At 40.0% G+C, this 20777-nt stretch overlaps 1 protein-coding gene across 3 annotated transcripts in view; it reads right to left on the bottom strand.

Moving 5' to 3' along the window:
• The window catches only part of LOC125439694 (bifunctional heparan sulfate N-deacetylase/N-sulfotransferase 3), a 91290-nt gene that overhangs the window by 51461 nt on the left and 19052 nt on the right, over positions 1–20777 (bottom strand). For all 3 annotated transcript variants that reach the window (XR_007245563.1, XM_048508822.1, XM_048508821.1), the window contains exon 3: positions 3558–3645. Coding sequence is in view for 2 of the 3 variants with exons in the window: in XM_048508822.1 (XP_048364779.1) it covers positions 3558–3645 (88 nt within the window). In the remaining variant the exon portion in view is untranslated. The remainder of the gene's footprint in view (positions 1–3557; positions 3646–20777) is intronic.

Here is a 20777-nt window from a genome sequence, read left to right as displayed (position 1 = left end):
GGGGGGGGGGGGATTCCACACAGTTTTCTCACAAAACATTTGGAAGATGTTTATTTTTCCTCCAAGCATTTTATTTTGAAAACGCTAAACTTTTTCATTTTGAGAACGCTAGACTTTTTCCTGAAGTTGCTTTGAAAATGTTCTCTGCTTGCTGTGCGGAGAGCAAGAAATATTTTATTCCACCCCCATTAGGAGGTCTTACTTTCATTTTTGCTGCAGCTTGTGCTCGCCATTTTCTGCTGCTGTAGGATTCTCTGTGCTGTCTGCCATTTGCAGAAGGTTCGCAAGGAGGTTTCCTCTGCTTGCAGCGCATCTGCCCATAATTTCCATCTATAAAGTATATGAATAAAGTTAGTTTTCACTGCCAATTCGGTGCACGTGTCATTTTTCCTTTTATTGTTTTGTTTTGAGGGAGATGTCTTTGAAGCAACGACAAGACACTATGCAAATTGGCAATATAAACGTATCTCAAGTTGAAGACACATCCCTCAAAACAAAAACAAAAAACAAAAAAGTCATGTGCACTGAATCAGCGGTGAAAACTAACTTTATTTCTGTATTTTTTAGATGGAAATGGTGGGCGAATGAGTTGCAAGCGGAGGAAACCTTTGTGGGAACATTCTGCAACTGGCGGGCGGCATGGTGAATCCCGAAGCAGCAGAAAATGGCGGGCATGAGCTGCAGCGAAAATGAAAATAAGAGCTGTGATGGGGGTGGGGGGGGGGTGAGGGAAAGCAGGTAACAGAACCATTGGGGGTGAAACGCTTTATTTTCCTGTGCTGTGTGAGGAAAAAAAGCCCAAACGATTCTTTTTTCAAAATCTGCAAGATGTTTTACTTCTGTGTGTGGAATGGGCCTCTGAAGTATCATCCATGCATATAGAGTCTCTCCATGTTGTACTTTGTTAAACTTAGATATGACAACGCTGTATGAATAATTGGTGCCATTGAAGGTGGGGCTAAATGGAAGTGGAGAGAAGGCACAATTTCCTTCTCCTTTTCTCCCCTCTACTACAGTTAGCCTCTGTATTGGTGGAATAGGTCCCAAATTAACTTGGTCACAGGCACATGTTATTCATGTCTGAGCATTAATGTGCTCCGGTATTTTATGACTATGGCTGTGGGTGTGTTTTAACAATTCTAGCCAATTGAAACCCTTTTCCTTCTGAACTGGATGAGGTGCTGTTTTGATGTGTGACTTCCTAGACATCTTGGGCTCCTACAGATTCTTTAATTCCATTTCCATTAATTTCACAAGATCAAGGAACCAATTAATACCCTCTGTGTATTTCTGGTACCTCTATGTATTCTTGGTACCTGCTGCCCATTTAAGGGATTCTCTTTCTCTAAATACTTTCCAGAACTGTAATGTGAAGATTTCTTCATAGGCGTTAGGTTTCTTTTTGCACTTATGGTTGTGTCCTGATGTCAAGTAAGTAAAGAGACTATATTATCAGGTTCTGGGTTTGATCCTATCAGCTGATGAAAAGGGTAGGGCCACACCCCCGCCCCCGGGCATTATAGGATGTGCATGGACAATGGGTATATCATTCGGGGGCTGAAGTAAGGTGGGGAATTAGATTAGATTGAACAAAAAGCTGACTGGAACAAACCCTTTATTTTTATTAATTTCCTTGTGCCAGATTTCTAGGATAATGTGCAAAGAAATAAACCTGACTTTTTTGAGGCTACATACTTTAAAATTCTACTTATGTGACCTCACACATACAATTGCTTTCCACTCATACTAATGTACTCTACTAATTTGCAATTTTTCAGTTTGTTCTTTGGCTAGCCATTGTTTTCCTCATCTTCCTGGGAGAAACAAATGATTTTAAGAAGGAAACACCATTTCAGGCAGCTGAAATGATGCAGTAGCCTGGCTGAGACCATTAGATTTTAAGAGTTCATTAAAACCAATGACTTTGTCATTGAACAATATGGTCATTTCAGGGGTGAGCCAACATAAAGAGATCTGTTCTGTGGTAATTATGTAGATGTACTGCTTTTTTTTGCATGCCACCAGAGCAGAGAAGGTCTTGTTCACATTGTAGTTTTGCTATAAATTAGCTATTCCTTTCCTACTTCTCAGTTTAGTCATTTCAAAGACTGTTGCTGGTGGAAATAATATGATTAACTGGAGAGTATCTGCATTGGCATTTTAAACCAATCCAGTGCTGCTAGTTGTGTGAGGATTGACACAGTTTATACAATATCCCACTGTTTAATCTCATGAGCTCAATTCCTTTGTTATCTTTGCATGCACACAGTTTGTGTGTTTATGTGCGTATAAGATCATGCCTCACTTAAGAGGGGCAAATCTCAATTGACCTGGACAAATCTCACGCTGTGTTCTCATTAAAGAAGTTTTAATACTGAATTGGGGATTTAGCTTCCTTCTCCAATATATTCCATTTTTATTTTTAAAAACAGACCCTGAATACATGAATTGCCTTCAAATTGATCAACCATACCTTTCATTCTCTGTAGAGTTGTAGCCAGCTTATATCTAATTTGGGCTAAAAATGAAGAAATTTTGACTGAATTTAATTCTGAAATTCAGTATTGCAACAAAACTTCGAATGTAACAAATATCAAGATTGGTTGTGGTGGGTTTTCTGGGCTGTGTGGCCATGGTCTGGTAGATCTTGTTCCTAATGTTTTGCCTGCATCTGTGGCTGGCATCACTAGACTAGACACTAGACACAGTGTGTAACAGACTTCTCTCTGTGATACACCTCTGAAGATGCCAGCCACAGATGCAGGCGAAACGTTAGGAACAAGATCTACCAGACCATGGCTACACAGCCCGGAAAACCCACCACAACAAGTTGAATCTGGCCATGAAAGCCTTCGACCAATATCAAGGTTCATTTTTATATAAATATAATTTTTGGCTATTTTTATATGTAAAGGTCTATTCTTATTCTTATCATTATCATATTCTGTTTCTCTTTCTAATATAAAATCAACTAAATATTAAGAAAGTTTTAAATAAGTCAAAAAGTAGAGTTTCTACAATATGTCATGAATCAAGTCATTCATTACAACACAGGAAGTTCAGTATCAGATGTAACATATTTTTCAACAAACCATGCAAGACCAATATTCAAAATGGAGACATATTTTTCGCTAGCAGTTGCAACGAGTGCTGCTTTGGTTCAGTGCTTCCCGAAGAACTGTTGGGATTCAACAAAAAATGGAAGGAAACTTACAGGAAGGATCACTAGGCAATGACAACCACCAGAATGGCATAAGCATGATATTCTATCAAATAATACATCAGCCCTTCAGGGAGATACATCATGGCAAATGTTTGGCATTGGAGTGTCAAGATATTTCATGTTGTAAAATTCACAACATAAGGAAAAGTTGATTGATTTTTTTGTTTTATCCTCCTAAAGGAAGATTTCTTATTTCCTCAGGCTCTGAGAGGACTTCACTCTCATTTCATTTTGTCTCACTTCACAAAGCTACAGCACCAAAACCAATTTAAATTCTTTTGCACTGAAAGGATACTAGCAGATTGAAAATGATTTTACTTTCTATTAATCTTACCTGTATGGTAAAATTTCCCTGAAAAGCCCAGGTTGAAAGTGAAATTTGTGATTTGAGCTCTCAGAAGGTTTTGAGTATCAAGAAGAGCCTGAAATTAAAAAAAATGTATCAAGTTTTTAATAGTACCAGTTTATGACATACTAACATACTGGGAAAAATAAGTGGTATTTGTACAATTTTTTCCCCAAGGCAACCAAACCCTGCATGACTTTTTTCACCCTGTAGGTCCCCACACAAGGTAAATAAAAAAAAAACACCCCTTAAATCAGTCCCATGTAAAGCACTAATATCCAATGCTTGGAATGATAAATGTGTAACCAGCTATTTTTTCTCCTGAAAAATGATCAATATCAGCTGAAACAGATTAAAAGCACTCAGATGTACAGGTACTGCTTGAATGTCCTAGTAAGATTCCAGAGTTCCACAAAGAATTCACCAAAGAAACAGAAACACCAGCAACTTTACAGTCCAATCCTGAGTGGGCCAGCCCCCAAAAGAAAAAAAAAAGTCAGCAGGTCCTGAGAATCCCCATAAGGTGAGCGGAGATACAAAATGTTCTACACTGGTGGGCCTAGGCAGAACAGGCAGCTTCCGAGTTAGGCACTGTGGGCCACACCATGCCTGGCCACCAGAGTAATCAACCCCCCTGCTTGTGCATTTGCCCCTTGTGCCAGCAGGGTGGCTCCAGAGGGGGAGTCACACCTCCCTCTGGATTGAGCTGCCTATCACTGAAATCCAAGATCCCTCAAAATTATCAGCTCTGCTTTGCCAGGTACACTTGGAAGATCTCTCTTAAATGTTCTGTAAATAGGAATAGGGGGGAAAGTTTTCAAAATCCTACAGCACTGTTACCAAGATGATATATTCATAGACTCATAGAGTTGGAAGAGACCACAAGGGCCATCAAGTTTAAAGCCCTGCCATGGAGGAATACACAATCAAAGCACTCCCAAGAATCTCACATTGCTCCTTTCTGGACATAATTGGCTAGAAAGGACCAGTCTATTGTTCCCCAATATATTACTAATTGCTTTCAGTAAGGTTGTCACTTATTTGGAAATAGTGGGGCGATCCCTCCAATGATGTTCCCTATTTCCCCCCAGCCCAATGAAACATTGGGAGGAAAACAGAGGAGAAAAATAGCATTTCGAAGTCACATCCTGTTTCAGAACAAGCAATGACATAATATTCAAAATCTCTAAGGGAAAATGGTAAATATTTTGGCAATTCCTAGAGCATCATGATGCTGTTTCCTGTTTCAAAACAAAAAGTGATGTCTGAGAAGTTCCTCTGTCCCATCCTCTGAAGGATTGCCAGCCAAGGATTGCTGGCAATCCTATCTTCCAATAGCTTCAAATAATCAATATTATCAAAAGCTACCAAGATAATTTGAAGACTTTAGGCAATTATTTCTTTAGAGAAAAGTAGGTAACATATAATATTTCTGAAGGAGGGCATACTTAGGCTTTGTATCTCCCAAGTGGCTTTAGTTAGGGGAAAAGATGTATTTATCAAATGGATGGAAGCACCTCACTGACAAGTCAGTACATATTTAAAACAGAGTGGTGTTGTTGTCATAGTTAATCATGGTACAAATGAAAAAATGAATCAAATAATAATTAATGAAATCAGGGATGATTCAGTAGCTGGCATTAGTGCAGCCAGGAGCCTATCTTTGTGCAGCCAGGATCCTATCTGTAAGAGCTGGCTGAATTGATCCAATATAGAACCAGATGAAAGCCAAGGGGGCTTCAGTTCACTTACTGTATCAAAGATGGCTGGGATATGGGGACAGAGCAATAAGACTTTGTCTGCAAAATAACTCACAAAAGCCTCACAGCTGAAAGTTGAATTTCTAATCTTTTGGACATTTCCTGAAAGTAAAGTGAGAAATTGAACTTCCCTAAATAATTGAGCTAGCAGCTGCAATGGAGGCCAAACAGATAAGTTTCTTAGTAGTCTTCTCTGCCATTTCATAGATTTTCATAAACACTTTATAACACAGGTGTCAAACTCGCTGGCAGGGGATGATGGGAACTGTAGTCCATAACATCTGGCGGGCCGCAAGTTTGACACCTATGCTCTATAAGATATTCTTGCCATCTTGTCACAAGTACATTGCCAAGAGTACATCTCTAGCCATCTAAGCTCCTGATTTCTAACTCTTAGCTCTTCAGTTTACTGAGGAGCTAATTTAGAGTGGGCCAAAGAGGATGTTTTTTTTGGGGGGGGGCAGTCCTGTTGAAGGCCTCAAAAAGGCATTGATGCCAGTCTGTTGTAATGATTTCTAAGGAATGACAAGGAAAATTGGATCCCACAGAGAATTCTGAGAACAAAGTGGATTCATAGGTCTCCATGGATGAGCATACATTTCCACTCTGACTATGCAGGGAGGACAGGGGAAGCTCACCAAGCTTTCAGGACAAAGTGGTCTGGCCATGGCATTGTGTACAGATGGACTGAGCCTAGATCTACACCCATTACAAAAATGAAATCCAGCGTATGGTCTGTCTGATTGTGTGGGACTTGAAACAACTTGGGAGAATCCTAGTGCTGATATGGAAGATACCAAGCCTGAGGGCAAGGAAACATCGACATGGATGTTAAAAGTCTCCCCAAAACTATAAGCCTAGGGAACCTCAAGGCCCAAGTAAGCATAGCCTCAGGCAGACTTGGCAGAGTATCTGCTGATATGCTAGGTGGTCAGAATACCAGTAGGATAGCCAAACTCTCTCAGCCTCCCTCATGAGGTCCACACAATCTACGCTTGGTATCTCAGGAGCAGAAATTGTCTTGGAAAAAAAAGATTCCTAGATGAGTAGTACCACCCCATCCTCAACCATCTGTCCAGGACTGATGAAGGACTAAGAAACTGGAGGAGTTAGTTCTTGTAGTGCCACCACCTCATCTTTCCTGATCCTGATCTTGGTCATGCATACTACGTCTCCCTTTTGGGCTGCGATGTAGTTATCAGGAGTCATAGTGTTGTTATTTATAGACCTGGCATTACACAACATTCGTGTCAGAGAAAGGTTTGACTTCCTTACTCCACCATCATCATGCTTTGGGATGAAGATTAATGGGGAGCTGAGTGGACATATCTGTTGTCTATTAGATGATCTTTTTTGCCCACCAGATCTCCCTGACGTAATGCTGGCCTCAGCTGTCACATCTGGATCCTGTCCCTTGTGTATATTACACTTGCAGTCTCCAGATATGCTGAACTTCTGAACTCATACAGATAAACTATTACTTTGTACTGCCTAATAGGCAGCCCTACCCTCTACCCCACCTCTCTATCATTCCTTCTATCTAATCAGTCAATCTATATGCATTTGCCAGTTTCTGTAAAAACAATCCGAACCAGCTAACTATTGATTACATGCAGATTACTATAAACAATACATGTTTTTCCCAGCCTGCTCCCCAAGAAAAACAAAGAATTAAAACCAGCAGTTGAAAATAAAGTTTGAAGTCAGCAATTGATGAAGGATAATATTAAAGTCAGCTTTAGCTACTGGAGTATACTTGAGGCAAAACAGCAAGGCAGAACAATATTTCCACTTGAGAGGTGGGAAGATGGTCAGCTATCCATGTCCCAAGTGCTTATATGAATGAACTCAGTCTCCCAGTTTGACATCCAACACTTTAGCCCAGACATCCATTACTCAGTTTTCCCCAAGGACACCAATAAAAGACATGTGTTGCTGATCTTACGTCTGCTTTTTCAGCTGCAAATACATCCAATAATCTCCCAAAGTGATTTGTTCCCTATGCTGTGCAGAAAAGTCTGGAAGCTTATGTGGGCGTTAAGCCACATTATTCTAATTAAAATCAATAAGAATCATGCTGCTAACATCCTACATAATTCTTTGAAAACTCACCAGCAAAATGCACACAGTAGCTTGCCTTCTGTAGCTCCTCAGTAGGAGGATGCTGCTTTCCAATAAACTATTTCTTAGCTAGACAAGCCGAGTTAACATTTTGGTTGACATGCCTATGATTATTTTCTGGGTGACTTGACATTTTACTCGTAATTTAGGTTCTAAACCAAAATGTTAAAACTTATGAAAAGCATGCAGCACCAGATGGCAGGGACTATTACTCTAAGAGTGTGTGACTATCTCTGGGAGTATAGGAATGCTTTCATGCAGCAGCTGAGTCTAGATTTTAATTTCTAAATGCTGTTTTGTATACTCAAGGTAAGCTGTTGAGAGCTCTTTCCACTTTTTAAATAATTGCTTTTATGAACAGTTCTACAGAGCATGAATTTAAATGAGGGTAGCTACATAAATGCACTGGTAAAGAGTGTTATGCTATATAACTTGCTCGTTTAAATCTAAATATATTAACAAGATATTGGAAATATCAAATAATGTAAGAACAAGAAAATGCCTATTCTATCAGTGAAAAAAAAGGGGTGGGAACTTGTAAGAAAAAGAAAATAACTGAACGCACTTCAGTTTTTTTCCAGCAGGAACCATATAATTACACAAAACATAGGCAAGCTTTTACACTTTTAGGAAGCGCTCAGAAAATTAATCGCACAGTACTTTAACAAAGTAGTTAAGGTGAAACAAAACTGTCTATTGGCACATCAGTGCATTGTTATTCCTGATATAGCAGATATCATACAAAGCTGACAGAATGATATGATGGCAGATCTTTGGATCCCACATAGGTGCAAGCCACTATATGGTTCCTTCGTCACCTGAGAGTGAAGCTGGATGACAACTGGGCACACCTCCTACTGTCTCCACCTCAAGACCTGTTAAGGAAATTCCCAAAATAGGGGAAATAGGTACATGGGCACTGTCCCTCATCATGGATTTGCCCCATGTCCAAACTGCCACAAGAGATGGGTTGGAAAACCACCCCCTTCCAACTCTTCTGTGATGGACCTAAGGAAAGTAGCATATAAAAACTCCATTTTGTATAATGCTACTTCAGAACTAACAACATGCAGAGGCAAGAAAAAAACCTGACTGTGAAGTGTTAATCCCTTACAGAACCTGTGTGACATGCTGGGAATGGGTGGAGTTTAGAATTCAGTCAATGCTGCTGACGGAATTATTGGGGGGAATTCTTGGAACCAGAAGATTTGGACATATTTAGTGTCTGGTTATGGTGTTGACAAGAAAAGAGGTTTTTTTGAGAAACAAGGACCCTACTCTAGCCAAAGGGGGAAATGAACTTCTAGAGAGTTTGTCTCCCAAACTGTATGTTTAGAACAGGAGAAGCTGCTTGAGTGAGACAGAAGGTGTCAGAGAGGGGCCAATCTCTATCCAATCTCTATCCAAGAGATTTAAACTTTATTTAAACTTTAAATATTTGGGAGTGATCATACAATCCTCTGGTTCCAATGGTGAACATCTGAAATTAGTATCAGAAAGGGGCAAAAGAAACACGTGCGCAGGACAAAAATTCTTCTGTTCAAGGGTGTTTTTTTTAACGTACCGGCAGCCTTAAAACTGTATCAGGCTAAAATAATTCCACAACTCATATACGGAATATACCTAATTTACCAGACTGCAAACATAAAGATCTTGGAGAGGACGCAAACAAAATTTCTAAGAGCCATCTTGCAAGTTCCTCCAGGAGTGACAAATGCCTTTTTTGTAGCTTGAAACCAGACTAATGAGAATAGAAGATAGAATATTCCTACAAACAGCATACATATGGCTGAAGGCCTACAGCACAGGTGTCAAACTTGTGGCCCTCCAGATGTTATGGACTACAGTTCCCATCACCCCTGCCAGCATGATGCTGGCAGGGGATGATGGGAACTGTAGTACATAACATCTGGAGGGCCACAAGTTTGACACCTGTGCTGTCACTAACAATAAGTGGCCATAGTCCTTTTTGGTTACTGTAGGCCATAGGTGTCGCAACCCTCCAGATGTTATGGACTACAGTTCCCATCACCCCTGCCAGCATGATGCTGGCAGGGGATGATGGGAACTGTAGTCCATAACATCTGGAGGGTCGCGACACTTATGGCCTACAGTAACCAAAAAGGACTATGGCCACTTATTGTTAGTGACTCCTTTCAACCCAGATGGCTTCGGGAAGTAACTGAGAAGGCAACAAAGATGTGTTTATCACTCCATGACTTAATATCTCATCCCACAGCTACAGCCAAACACATTCTTAAACAAAGAGTACAAGACATTGCTAGACAACAAGATCTGCCTAACTATTCGGATTTCGTGTTAGCCGCATCTCATAAACACATACAGTCTCCAGCCCTATATATATCTAACATCGAAATATGCTCACTCAGAAGGGCCTTCACCTTGGTGAGATGCGCTACGCTGCCGTCTGCGATTTTAGAAGGAAGATATAGGAAGATACCCAAAGAAAAAAGGACTTGTTCTTGCAATTTGGAAGAAATGGACACAACAGGCCATATCCTTCTTTGCTGCCCACATTTTAGAAAAATAAGAGTTAAGATGTTAGATCCAATTCTAAATAATTTCAGGGGTATGTTTAAGGAAGCTCCAGGAAGACAAGAACTCAAATTGGTCCAAATTAGTCGCTAAATTCTGTGCATTTGTTGTAAAGAAACACAGAGTAGGGAGGATGTCACAGTCATAGTATCATCATCATCATCATCATCATCATCATCATCATCATCATCATCATCATCATCATCATCATCATCATCATCATCATCATCTTTTAACCTAAGATTGAACAAATAGGAGTGTAGAGAGGCTGTAACCTGTGACCTATTGTGTAGGTAAGGCCATGTATGTATAAATAATTTTAGAGTTAGAGATTTTACTATATTAATTTTAGGAACTGACTTTGATTCTGGTTTATAATACTTTCTCTTAAATTATGCTGAAACTGATGAAATAGCAAAGTTGTAAGATTAGCACAAAATTTTCTGGTCTTTGACCATAATAAAATTATTATTATGGTATATTTCACAGCTGCCAGATCTTTAGCTGGTTGTTGGCCTTCATCATCATCATCATTATCATTATTGAAAACTAACACATATTCATTTGCAGAATTTTATTTCAATTCATTTATATTGTTTCAATAGTGTAAGTCGCCATGAAACCCTTTGGGTAAGTGGTGACTAAAAAAATCTAATGAATAAATAAACTGAGATTAAAGCTGAAGTTGAGCCAAATGATTATTTTCACCCATGCCAAATGACTTCCACTCAAGAACCAATCCTTTAGCCCATAGTCTAATTTCTTGTACAAGAAACCAACTGATTATCTTAATAAACTTCCCTGAAAAACAGATAAGGTCCCACCTATTCATAGAACCACAGTCAAATAAGACTATGGTGCGGAGGAAGGATTCAGAAAAATTATGGATGTAATTTTCTAAACTTAGAAAGATTACATGTCGATATTGAAACAGATTTCTTGAAAGTTATGCTACTGACTTTTAGCATTCTAATTTACCACATTCAATGAGTGGCTTTGGTTACTGAATTATTTAAGAATCTGCCTTGATATTATGCTGTTTCATTCCCCCCCCGCCCTCATTCATTTGCACAATCAAAAGATCAAAAACATGGCCAACCAGCATTTTTTCCCTTGCCGGAAACTAGGGAGAAGGAGCTAATTATGGAAAGGTAGGTTTAAGCTTTTATCTCTTACCAATTTTATTTAATAAAGCAATGCAATTAACACTGCTGTATTCAGGATTTTATCTACTTTCCTGTTATTAGTTCTTGGGTACTGCTCAACCACTTTAGATGATTTCATTATCCTGCTGCTAACAGAGTAACAAACCATCAATTTCTTTTAATTAAAGGTCAAAATTCCTCAGGCCAATCAAACAACAGAACTAATAAGCACCCTGCTGAACCACATCATTTCCCATTCCACCCCATATAGTTGAAGATGTGGCATTTAAAGCAAAAAGAGGGTATGTTCATTTTAGCTCATTTTTTTGTCTAAGTCAGGCATATATAACTTTAGTATTATACACGAAGCCCATGGTCCCAACAAGTGCTTGATAAACAGCTGGTTTTTATTCCCTGCTTTCAAATGTAAAAAATGGGTAGAGAATTATGAAGACTCTAAGAAGCCACAATATATCTGACAGATTACCACAATTAGTCCAAAGTTTGCAAGCTTGGTCTAAGTATTCAGTGCCTGACTACAGGGGCTGCCAGGTAACCCACAATAGCCGTAAACCTCCCAATGGCAGCCCCCGAAATCCCCCTAAATAAGGTGGTAGTGGGGAAAAAATGAAACAAAAATCCTGGTTACATTGATGCCCCCATTATGTTCCTGTATCCTAGTCTCCAACCAGATGCCAGTGACTGGCTGGTAGCTAGTCACTACTAACTTTTCATAAATGCGTTCTCTTAAAAAAATTCTAACACCAAACAGCTCAATGTTCTTTAATATGCTGCTGCTTCACATAGCTGAACCTGTTAAGTTTGCCATCTCTGTGGCAAATTTCTTACACAAAACATCATTAGCACAGTACTAGTCGCACATGAATCTTTGCGATACCATCTGTGGCTCTTTTGAACACCATTTCCCATGGGACCCATCCAATGTACCAGATAAGAGGGCTATTCTTTAGCAACAGAGATCATTTCATCATTATTACAGGTACAAGTAACAGCTTATTTTTATAGCACAATCAAACCCAACTTGCCCATGAAGATTATCTAAATATCGAGGAGACACAGGGCATCTCTGTGTATGAAACTGTGGTCCGCTATGAATGGAACACTTCCCTCAGGCCTTTAGGTGCACAGTGGGGCAGTAGTGTGGTCTCCTTGTGCTTCCCCTGTTTACCTCTTGCCCTGCAGCAACTTGCTGAAGTCTCAATGGGCTTCTGCTTTTCCTGGTTCTCTTAAACTCCACTCATCAACTCCTGAAAGGCACAGATCACATCACACCCAGTAATTGCAAGATAAAGGGCTTTATAAAAGCCCTTTGCAGTTATATCAATATTGTAGCCCCTCTCCAAAAATAACTCTCCCAAAAAGAAAGGGAAAAATAAATTTCCTGAACAACACTCTGCTGAAGAAGGGGAACAAGTCCTAGAACATATATCTCTTCCACCCTCCTCTCTCTCTCTCTCTCTCTCTCTCTCTCTCTCTCTCTCTCTCTCTTTTCCTGGTTTTCAACTGCAATAAAAGACAGCAATTTTGAACTGCTTCCTTGCTTATATTGATATATCAATTTAATAATTAACAAAAATTAAAGTAATCTGAAAAGGGAGGAGAAGTATGCATAGGAGTGTGAGGGAGTGAGAGGGGCTGGTGATGGGCAGATGGAAGATGGAAGATGTTCAGGGGAGTGCTGCGCTCACTAGCAAATCTCCCTCTGGCAGTGAAAAAAATTCAAGTCACGCTTAAAGTGGTGTTGCTTGACATAAGGAGAATCAAAACTGAAAGTGGGGCTCAAGGAAACAAATCCATACACGAAATCGTGCTGCAACAGATATTTGCCCCTGCCATGCAGCAGACTCCTGGTGCATAATGGCCTAGATCAACATATGCAGTCAAATACAGATCAATGCTCGTTCTTGTAAAGAATGAAACCAATGACTGGGGTACTAGCAGTATTATAAAAGAGAGGTGATGGGTGTAGGTATGCCCAGGTGGTCACATGCACAGTGGGGGCGGGGAAGCATATATAGGGCACCATTGTGCTGTTCCCTACCTCTTTGACGTGATTCTGGACAAGGCAACATAAGCATCTTTTAGCAGTAAAGCCCATTTTATGTGCAAATAAAATAGGCTCTAGATGGGGGGGAGGAAGTGGTGGGATCCAAAAATTTTAGTAACAGGTTCCCATGGTGGTGGGATTCAAACTGTGGCATAGTGCCAATGGGGCTGGACAGGGCACGACGGGGGCGTGGCCAGGCATTCCGGGGCAGGGCATTCCTGGGCAGGGCGGTGGCAAGGATGCAGCCGCTGTGCCACGCACGCCAGTGCACCTCCTGCTAGACTGCTTCAAGTTCTGCACGCTACTGCTGAAAGGAGGGGCGTAACTAAGGCAAAAATCATGTGGCAAAATCACCAATTAGTAACCCCCTCTCGGCACACACAAATAATTAGCAACCAACTCTCGGGAACCTGTGACAACCTGCTGGATCCCACCTCTGGGGGGAGGGGAGACATCTCCTGCCTGGGAATGCTGGGATGGAATGCGTGGTGATAGGTTAGTAGTGAGTTGTCACCACCTGCTCTATTCTTATGATAAGAGGTAGAATGGGTCATACCACTGTTTAATGTTAGCCCTTAAAACAAAACTCACTGCGAGTCAGAAACTTAGCATGGAATCATCTTCCAACTATCCCTCTTTGGCGGAACTACTGAAGGGAATTTTTAACACAAAAAAGCACTTTTAAAACATCTAGCCTCATAAAGTGCCAGGAGAAAGCTTGCATGCTGTTTTGTGACATAACTTCAACCTGAAACCCCTTCCCTCTTTGCAGATTAAAAGAACTGGTAAAAGTTCAACAGTGATGGGTATTGACAACACTGTATGCTCAGGGGTAGTCAGGCAATTAAACAATACATTTCACATATTTAGATTATGTGTCTGATGAGGTACAGAGCATACAGTAGTCATGTGGCTCTTTTAGGCTGTTTTTGCATGGTACAATTACACTGGGGTTGAACCAGATCATATATACCTTGGCTTTTTAATCCTGGTTTCTCCCTTTGCACGGCTCCCTGCTTCTTGCCCAGGAGCAGAGTTAGGACCAGTAAGAGATGTTCCAGTTTGCTCCGCATGAGCAGGACTTCTGTATTTACTTTGGAAGAACATCTGAGGATGCTCAGTGTCCTGTGTTCTGACTGACTGTTGTTTTTGAGTGGCAGCTGCAAGTACCTTTGAGCTTGCTCGGTGTCCCGCATTCTGATTGGCTGTTGTTTTTGAGTGGCAGCTTGAATGAATGTCAGGCGGGGGGCAGGAAAAATAAACTTGGTCTGCTCCTGATTTGTGTTTTTTGTGTATGTGCTGTGGAAATGGAAAAAATTGATCTGTGTTTTTAATGGTTTAAAATAAGATTTTGCTGTCAGAGGGAGAAAACTAGTGAATAGGTTTGCTAATTGATTGAAAATAAAGCTTGTAGTGAGGAAAATATACCAAGTGATTGTTCTGATTGGCTGTTACTTTTGAGTGGCTGCAGCAAGCACCTGTGAGCTTGCCTGGCGTCCTGCATTCTGATTGACTGTTGTTTTTGAGTGGCAGCTTGAATGAATATCAGGCGGGAAGATGAGGCAGCTAGGCAGGAAAAATAAACTGGTCCTGCTCCTGATTGGTTTTTGCATGGTACAGGCACAATCAGGTTCACACCAGGATTTTTAAAAAGAACCTCTAAAGTCCAAACTGGCAATTTTTGAAAATCCCGGGCTAAGGTAAATATCGCTGGGTGACACCAGGGCAGACCCTGTGCAGCTTCAGGAATCATGCGGAATTCCCAGCTGAACAGGGGTATTTTCCAAGCTTACCCCAGGATATTTTGACTTTGTGAAAACAGCCCTGGTCAATACTGATTGACAATCAATTTAATTCTAACTCACACATCAGCATCAGTAGCGAACTATCTTTCAAAAACTTGTACACCACCTCAATTTTGAAAACACAAAATTATTCTTTACAAACACAACAAATAGTCTTTCCCATTAATTTAACCAGTCTCTATTTAATTTCAGTCATGTGCTGGATTTTATCAAGTGTAAAACTCTTACAGACTCAAAAGTAAGGCCCAGTTATTTCAAAAGGAATTACGTTCCAGTAAGTAAGTTTAGCACCGCAGTTTTTATTCTCACTTTCAAATGCTTTTTTAAAGCTGTTAAGAAGACCTGCTTTTTATATGCGTGTTAACTGCTTATTAAATGTTTTTTTTATTTCCAGCAATGGATTAACTACTTCCAAATAAACTGTTACAAATGTTTTAACAGCTGTTTGTGAGTGTAAGTGGTCTGAGACATTGGGCTCATTTAACATTCTACTTTAAAATGATATCTCTACAGAGGGTAGATTCATGCAGGCAGCAACCCGCACGTAGCAGCTGTTTGTTAACTGCATGAGAGTAGAGTTCCCCATAGTTGGGGTGGATTTTAAGTACTCTTAATACCTTTCCCCAAACAGTAGCTGTGGTAGGAAGGTTGCATTCATTTTAAATGCATACAGAGCTACCAACAAAGACAGCTTAAAACATGAAATATCGCTCTCATTAATGCATTAATGCAAACCACCATTCACAAATATTTCTACAAGCAAGAGTTAAGCCTCAATCTACTCCTATCTTAATTTTCTTCATTAATTGCCGTAAGTAATAAGCTAATGAAATAAATAATATATGGATATTAAATAACTGCCAGGCTGCACAGCTCAGGTGCAGACTCCAGGGTGTACAGTTCAGCCCAGCCAGACTGGCATTCTTTCTTATTTGTTTTATCCACTGAAGGAATTCAAAGCCCCCCATTTCAGTGTGAAAACATCTGCAGCCCACATAGATGGTCAACACTAGTGATGAGGATGGGAAAATGCTGGCGTTGTGTTCCAAATGGTTCCTTCTCACCACAGATTCAGAGCAACATGGTAAAGATGGTACCCATTTTTCCAGAGTATTGTAGCCAACCAAGCCGTCATAGGGCCATTTAAACTTGTGGTTCAACACTGGCATTAAAAAAGGGGTTTAAATATATATAGCAAAAAGGATATATAGACAAAGAGTCCAAAATCTTTTCTTGACTTATCACATCATAGCCCCTCTCCTGAAATACTTATATTTGAGTTGTACTCATGTTTGGCCCTCAGATTCTGATGAACTAGGCAGTACATCTAGCTAGATCACTGGCTGTTTGGGCTGGCTAGATTTGTGTGCTTCATTTCAGATTAGGGACCACTTGCTTGATTCTTGCCTGGTTTTCTGCAATGCAATCAATTCTTAGTGTTTTACTAAAATCCAAAGACCTTGTCCAGCAAGCCAGTTGTCCCCGTACAATATTATGATTAGTCATAGGAGCAAATATATTATAATACAATATTCCACGGATGACAAGATGTTTCAGTCGTTCAGAGTTTATAGTTCATTGTGACTTACAGATTTTTTGTCTACATTACTTCCAGAAAAGAGGCAGGAAAAAAAGTGTCTTAAATGTGATATATTTGGTCCATCTGCTATCCAAGCTATAAAATATTTCAAGCACTTAAATTTTCAATTTCTTTTTATAGTTTAGAGATATCATTAGAAAAATAGCAGCAGCTACCACAGCAGAAAAGCCCATTACTTGGCTACTTGAGAAATTAAAGTTTATTTTCTAAGGTGTAACAAGGTATAATTTACCCTAGACAAAAAGGAGGCAATTTAAGTGGAAAAATTGGCTATAAACTACTAAAACAGTTTCTGCTTTATTTTTCTTTCCACAAAACAAACAGGCCAGCAATCCCTATATCACTTTCTTGGCAACGTTTTCAAAGGCCAGGCATTCTCACCTCTCCAAAGCCGATATTGCCTCTGCAAAAAAAAAAAAAAAAAGAGCAGAAACTTATAAAATTAATTTCCCCAACAGACAAGAGGCAATGGAATTGATAAAGTTGCACAAGTCAGTCCCATCGTCCAACTTTCTCTGGTATAGCATATGTAAGACTTGCAGGGGGAAATAAATGTGACAGGAGTTCACTTTGTAGGATTCTATAGATAAGAACTTAAAGCAGTTATTTACAATCCATAACATTATTACACTGAATTCAAGACTAATTGCTATTATTCAAGAGAATTACTACTCTGGTTCAAGACTAACCAGGCAGCCTCTGCAAAGCCACACCCCAACTCATACAAGAATTCTTCTCCAGCACCTGCTCTTGAGATTCTTTTAAATGGAAACACCAGTAATAGAAACAGGGACCTTTTCATACAAATCACTTACCCTCCTCTGTCCCTTTTCTTTGTAATATTGGTTTATAGATAACAGGGCTTTAGAAAGTTATTTTGGTCTCTCCAGTGGTGGGATTAAAATAATTTAACAACCGGATCCAGTTGAGCAGGGGGACGGGGTGCCGCCTCCTCTTCTCAACCCAAACTGGCTGCTGCTGACCCCCCCTGATTCAGCCACTGCTGATGGAGATTGAGGGTGGAGGTGGGGTTGCAGCAGCCAGTGGAGCTGTAGGCCACAGCTTGCCGCCGGCTGCTTCTGCCTCTTCATCGGTGGTGGCCCACCGTAATGGAGATAGAGGGGAGAGGCAGGTCTACAGCAGATGATGGGGTCACGGACTGCAGCTTGCTGCGTGCTGCTTCTGTTTCCTCCTCAATCTTCATCAGTGGTGGCCCAGCACCCCCAGCACTTCCCAGCCACCTCCACACCCTCCAGCATTTCCCAGCTCAGGAAGTCTTCCCCCGTCCTGGGACAGATCCCAGGGCAGGGAGGAGAGCCAAGCCAGAGCTCTCCTCCCTGCCCTGGGCTCTGAGGCACTAAAAGCCCTGTCACTTCCTCTCTCAAAGTCAGGGAGCGAGGGGGCTTTTAACAACTGGTTTAGCTGAACCAGGCCAAATCAGCTGAATACCACATCTTGGGCTTTCTTTAGATACTTGCTGGTATTCTTTAGTATACATTTCAGTATCATTTCCCCCTGAACCCATGAGAGTAGAAACTGCTAAACTAAAAGCTACGATCCTAAAATAACTAAAAAAATTGTCATTTCTGCCCCCCCCCCCCCGATTGAGATCGAACATCTTACATTCCTGTAGCAGAGTTGTATCAATGCACTTCTCTGTTCTTAATACTGATGGCTTGGATTATTTAAAATTGATGGCTTGGATTATTTGATGGCTTGGATTATTTAAAATTGCCAGCAGAGTCTATATTGGCATATGTTAGGACTTTACAAGTGCCTGCTTCATTCAGTCAAGCAAGAGTTAACAGTTAAAGTCACATGACTAGAATTACATGAGATTCTGAAAGATCTTTCTGCCTTCTTCTAGCACAGGGGTAGGGAACCTGCGGCTCTCCAGATGTTCAGGAACTACAATTCCCATCAGCTTCTGTCAGCATGGCCAATTGGCCATGCTGGTAGGGGCTGATGTAGTTCCTGAACATCTGGAGAGCCGCAGGTTCCCTACCCCTGTTCTAGCAAAAGAAGAGAGGCAGACACCCAGACACAGATAGGCTGCACTTGCTGTTGCTATATTTTAGTGTAAGTTCATTTGGTATCTAGCAAAGTTCTACAAAACAGCTCACTTGCATCTCTGCCCTATTATTTGCTCTGCTAATTCATTGCAATGCAGCAGTGTCCCACATGATCTGTTCAATGTTTAAAAGATTATTAGGCTATGTGCTAGCCCTCACATATGCACATCAGCTATATATGATTGTGCATGTAGCTTATATATCTTTCAAATGTTACCTCAGCCATGGTAAACACTGACATGAATGTCAGAGGCTTCTGTATGGCTTTTGCCATGTTTAAAACAGCTCTTGTTAGAACTCTGGACGTTTTGAGAATATCAGCTACCTTTCTAAAAATATCAAGAGCTTTTTTTTTTGCGATGTAGTTGGTTTTAAATTGGAGAAAATACTTTCATCACTAAAGAAAAAAAGACAGAACAAAGGAGAGAGAAACAAAGCAAAACCAAAACATACACCAACACTTTTGAAGTGTTCTGAGAACGAGCAACTTAAACAAGAACTAGACACTTTATTTGAAAACTTGAGAGGGATTGGACAGGGAATGACAATACTTCTTTCAAGATTGTTTTTTTAAAATTGATCTTCAAGAATAAGTCATGTATTTACAGCGGTTCTTTCCCAGGCTGATCTGTTAAAATGAAAGAATATTTTCTATGAATATCTATTAGAGGAAGGCAACTACAATAACCATAGCAACTGTCACTTTGTCATTTTGGATCTTTTCAGATTCAAAAAGTTAGTCTTGGCTTTTTCATTCCTAAACATGAAAACATTTGTACTATCTTCATCCATTTATTTGCATCAGTTCAGCCCTGCCATTGAAAAGGCAGGAAACCTAGAAAAGCAACAACCAGCTGGCTTCCAACAAAGAATTTGTATCCCTGATTATAGTTTAACAAAAAGGTTCAGTTTCTTGATTCATGACTGAAGATGGCATCCAGATAAGCGCTGGGATTCCATTGCTTCACAAATTAAACCTTTTAATTTGGTTCAATTTCTTTCAGTCCAGTTCTGACTAAAGCTATAAAAACCAACTGCTAGACAAAGCTGTACAAATAAAGTCCAGACAAAATAGAATAACAATTGTCCAGAAAAAGTCCAGAAAAAAATAGAATAACAATTGACCTGTTTAGTTAAAATTATTTAAACTATAAATTTTTAATGTACATTTATAGTCCACCTGTGACATGCCTTTTCTATCTACTGAGGGGATCTCCACAGCTTCCTATGATTTTGGGGTACCAGGTTTTTTTTAATGCATAAATATTTACCTCACCAGGTATTCTAAAGGTATGTAGGAATGAACCAGTGCTGTAAGATAGTAATATGGAGATCACGGAGGCAGGGATAGTACATAAAAAGCAAAGACCATTTCTTTATTTACAGGTTGGTTTCAAGGAACAAATTAGTAGCACAGGTCTCCAGATAAACAAAAGAGAAACCTGACTGAGGCACAGCAATTTAAACTACTATATAAGGCTGTGAACCATTGAAGTATCAATTCAATGCAGAATTCCCCCCTCCCCTCCCTCCAAAATAGGGGGCAAATCACTTAAGGATGGCCAGGAATCATTTTGAGGGGGTGAGGCAAACAAAAAAGGGGGATTGAAAATGTTTCACAAACGTTTTATGACCATTTTAGGAGATTTGTGCGGAAAGGGCCAAATATAAAAACAGAAATTAACAGAAAGAAACAGAACACCTTCAGATTTAAATTAGGTCAGTAATCTTAAACACACACAGCATACAATTTACAAACAGCACACAGCATACAATTGCTAAAATCCAAGACTATAAAACAATGGCAGCAATTTATTTTTGATACAATTCAAGATTTTGGGAGACCCAATCACAATTCTTATGCTATAGCTAACTCACTTCAGAGATATTACAACCACCTTGGCCATGATAAAGATTTTTCCCTCTGCATCTCTCTTCTATTCTTCGCACTCATCCATGTGTCTCTTTCATAGGGCAGAATATACCAAGATGTCTATGAGAAGATGGCTTACCCTCTTTGGTGACACATCACTTACAGTACAACCCTAGGCACAGATAGTATCCAAGTATCTTTAGACTAA

This window comes from Sphaerodactylus townsendi, linkage group LG10 (genome assembly GCF_021028975.2).
Source record: "Sphaerodactylus townsendi isolate TG3544 linkage group LG10, MPM_Stown_v2.3, whole genome shotgun sequence".
NCBI lineage: Eukaryota > Metazoa > Chordata > Lepidosauria > Squamata > Sphaerodactylidae > Sphaerodactylus > Sphaerodactylus townsendi.
Note: the sequence above shows the minus strand (reverse complement) of the source record. Positions and strands in the feature narration are given on the sequence as shown.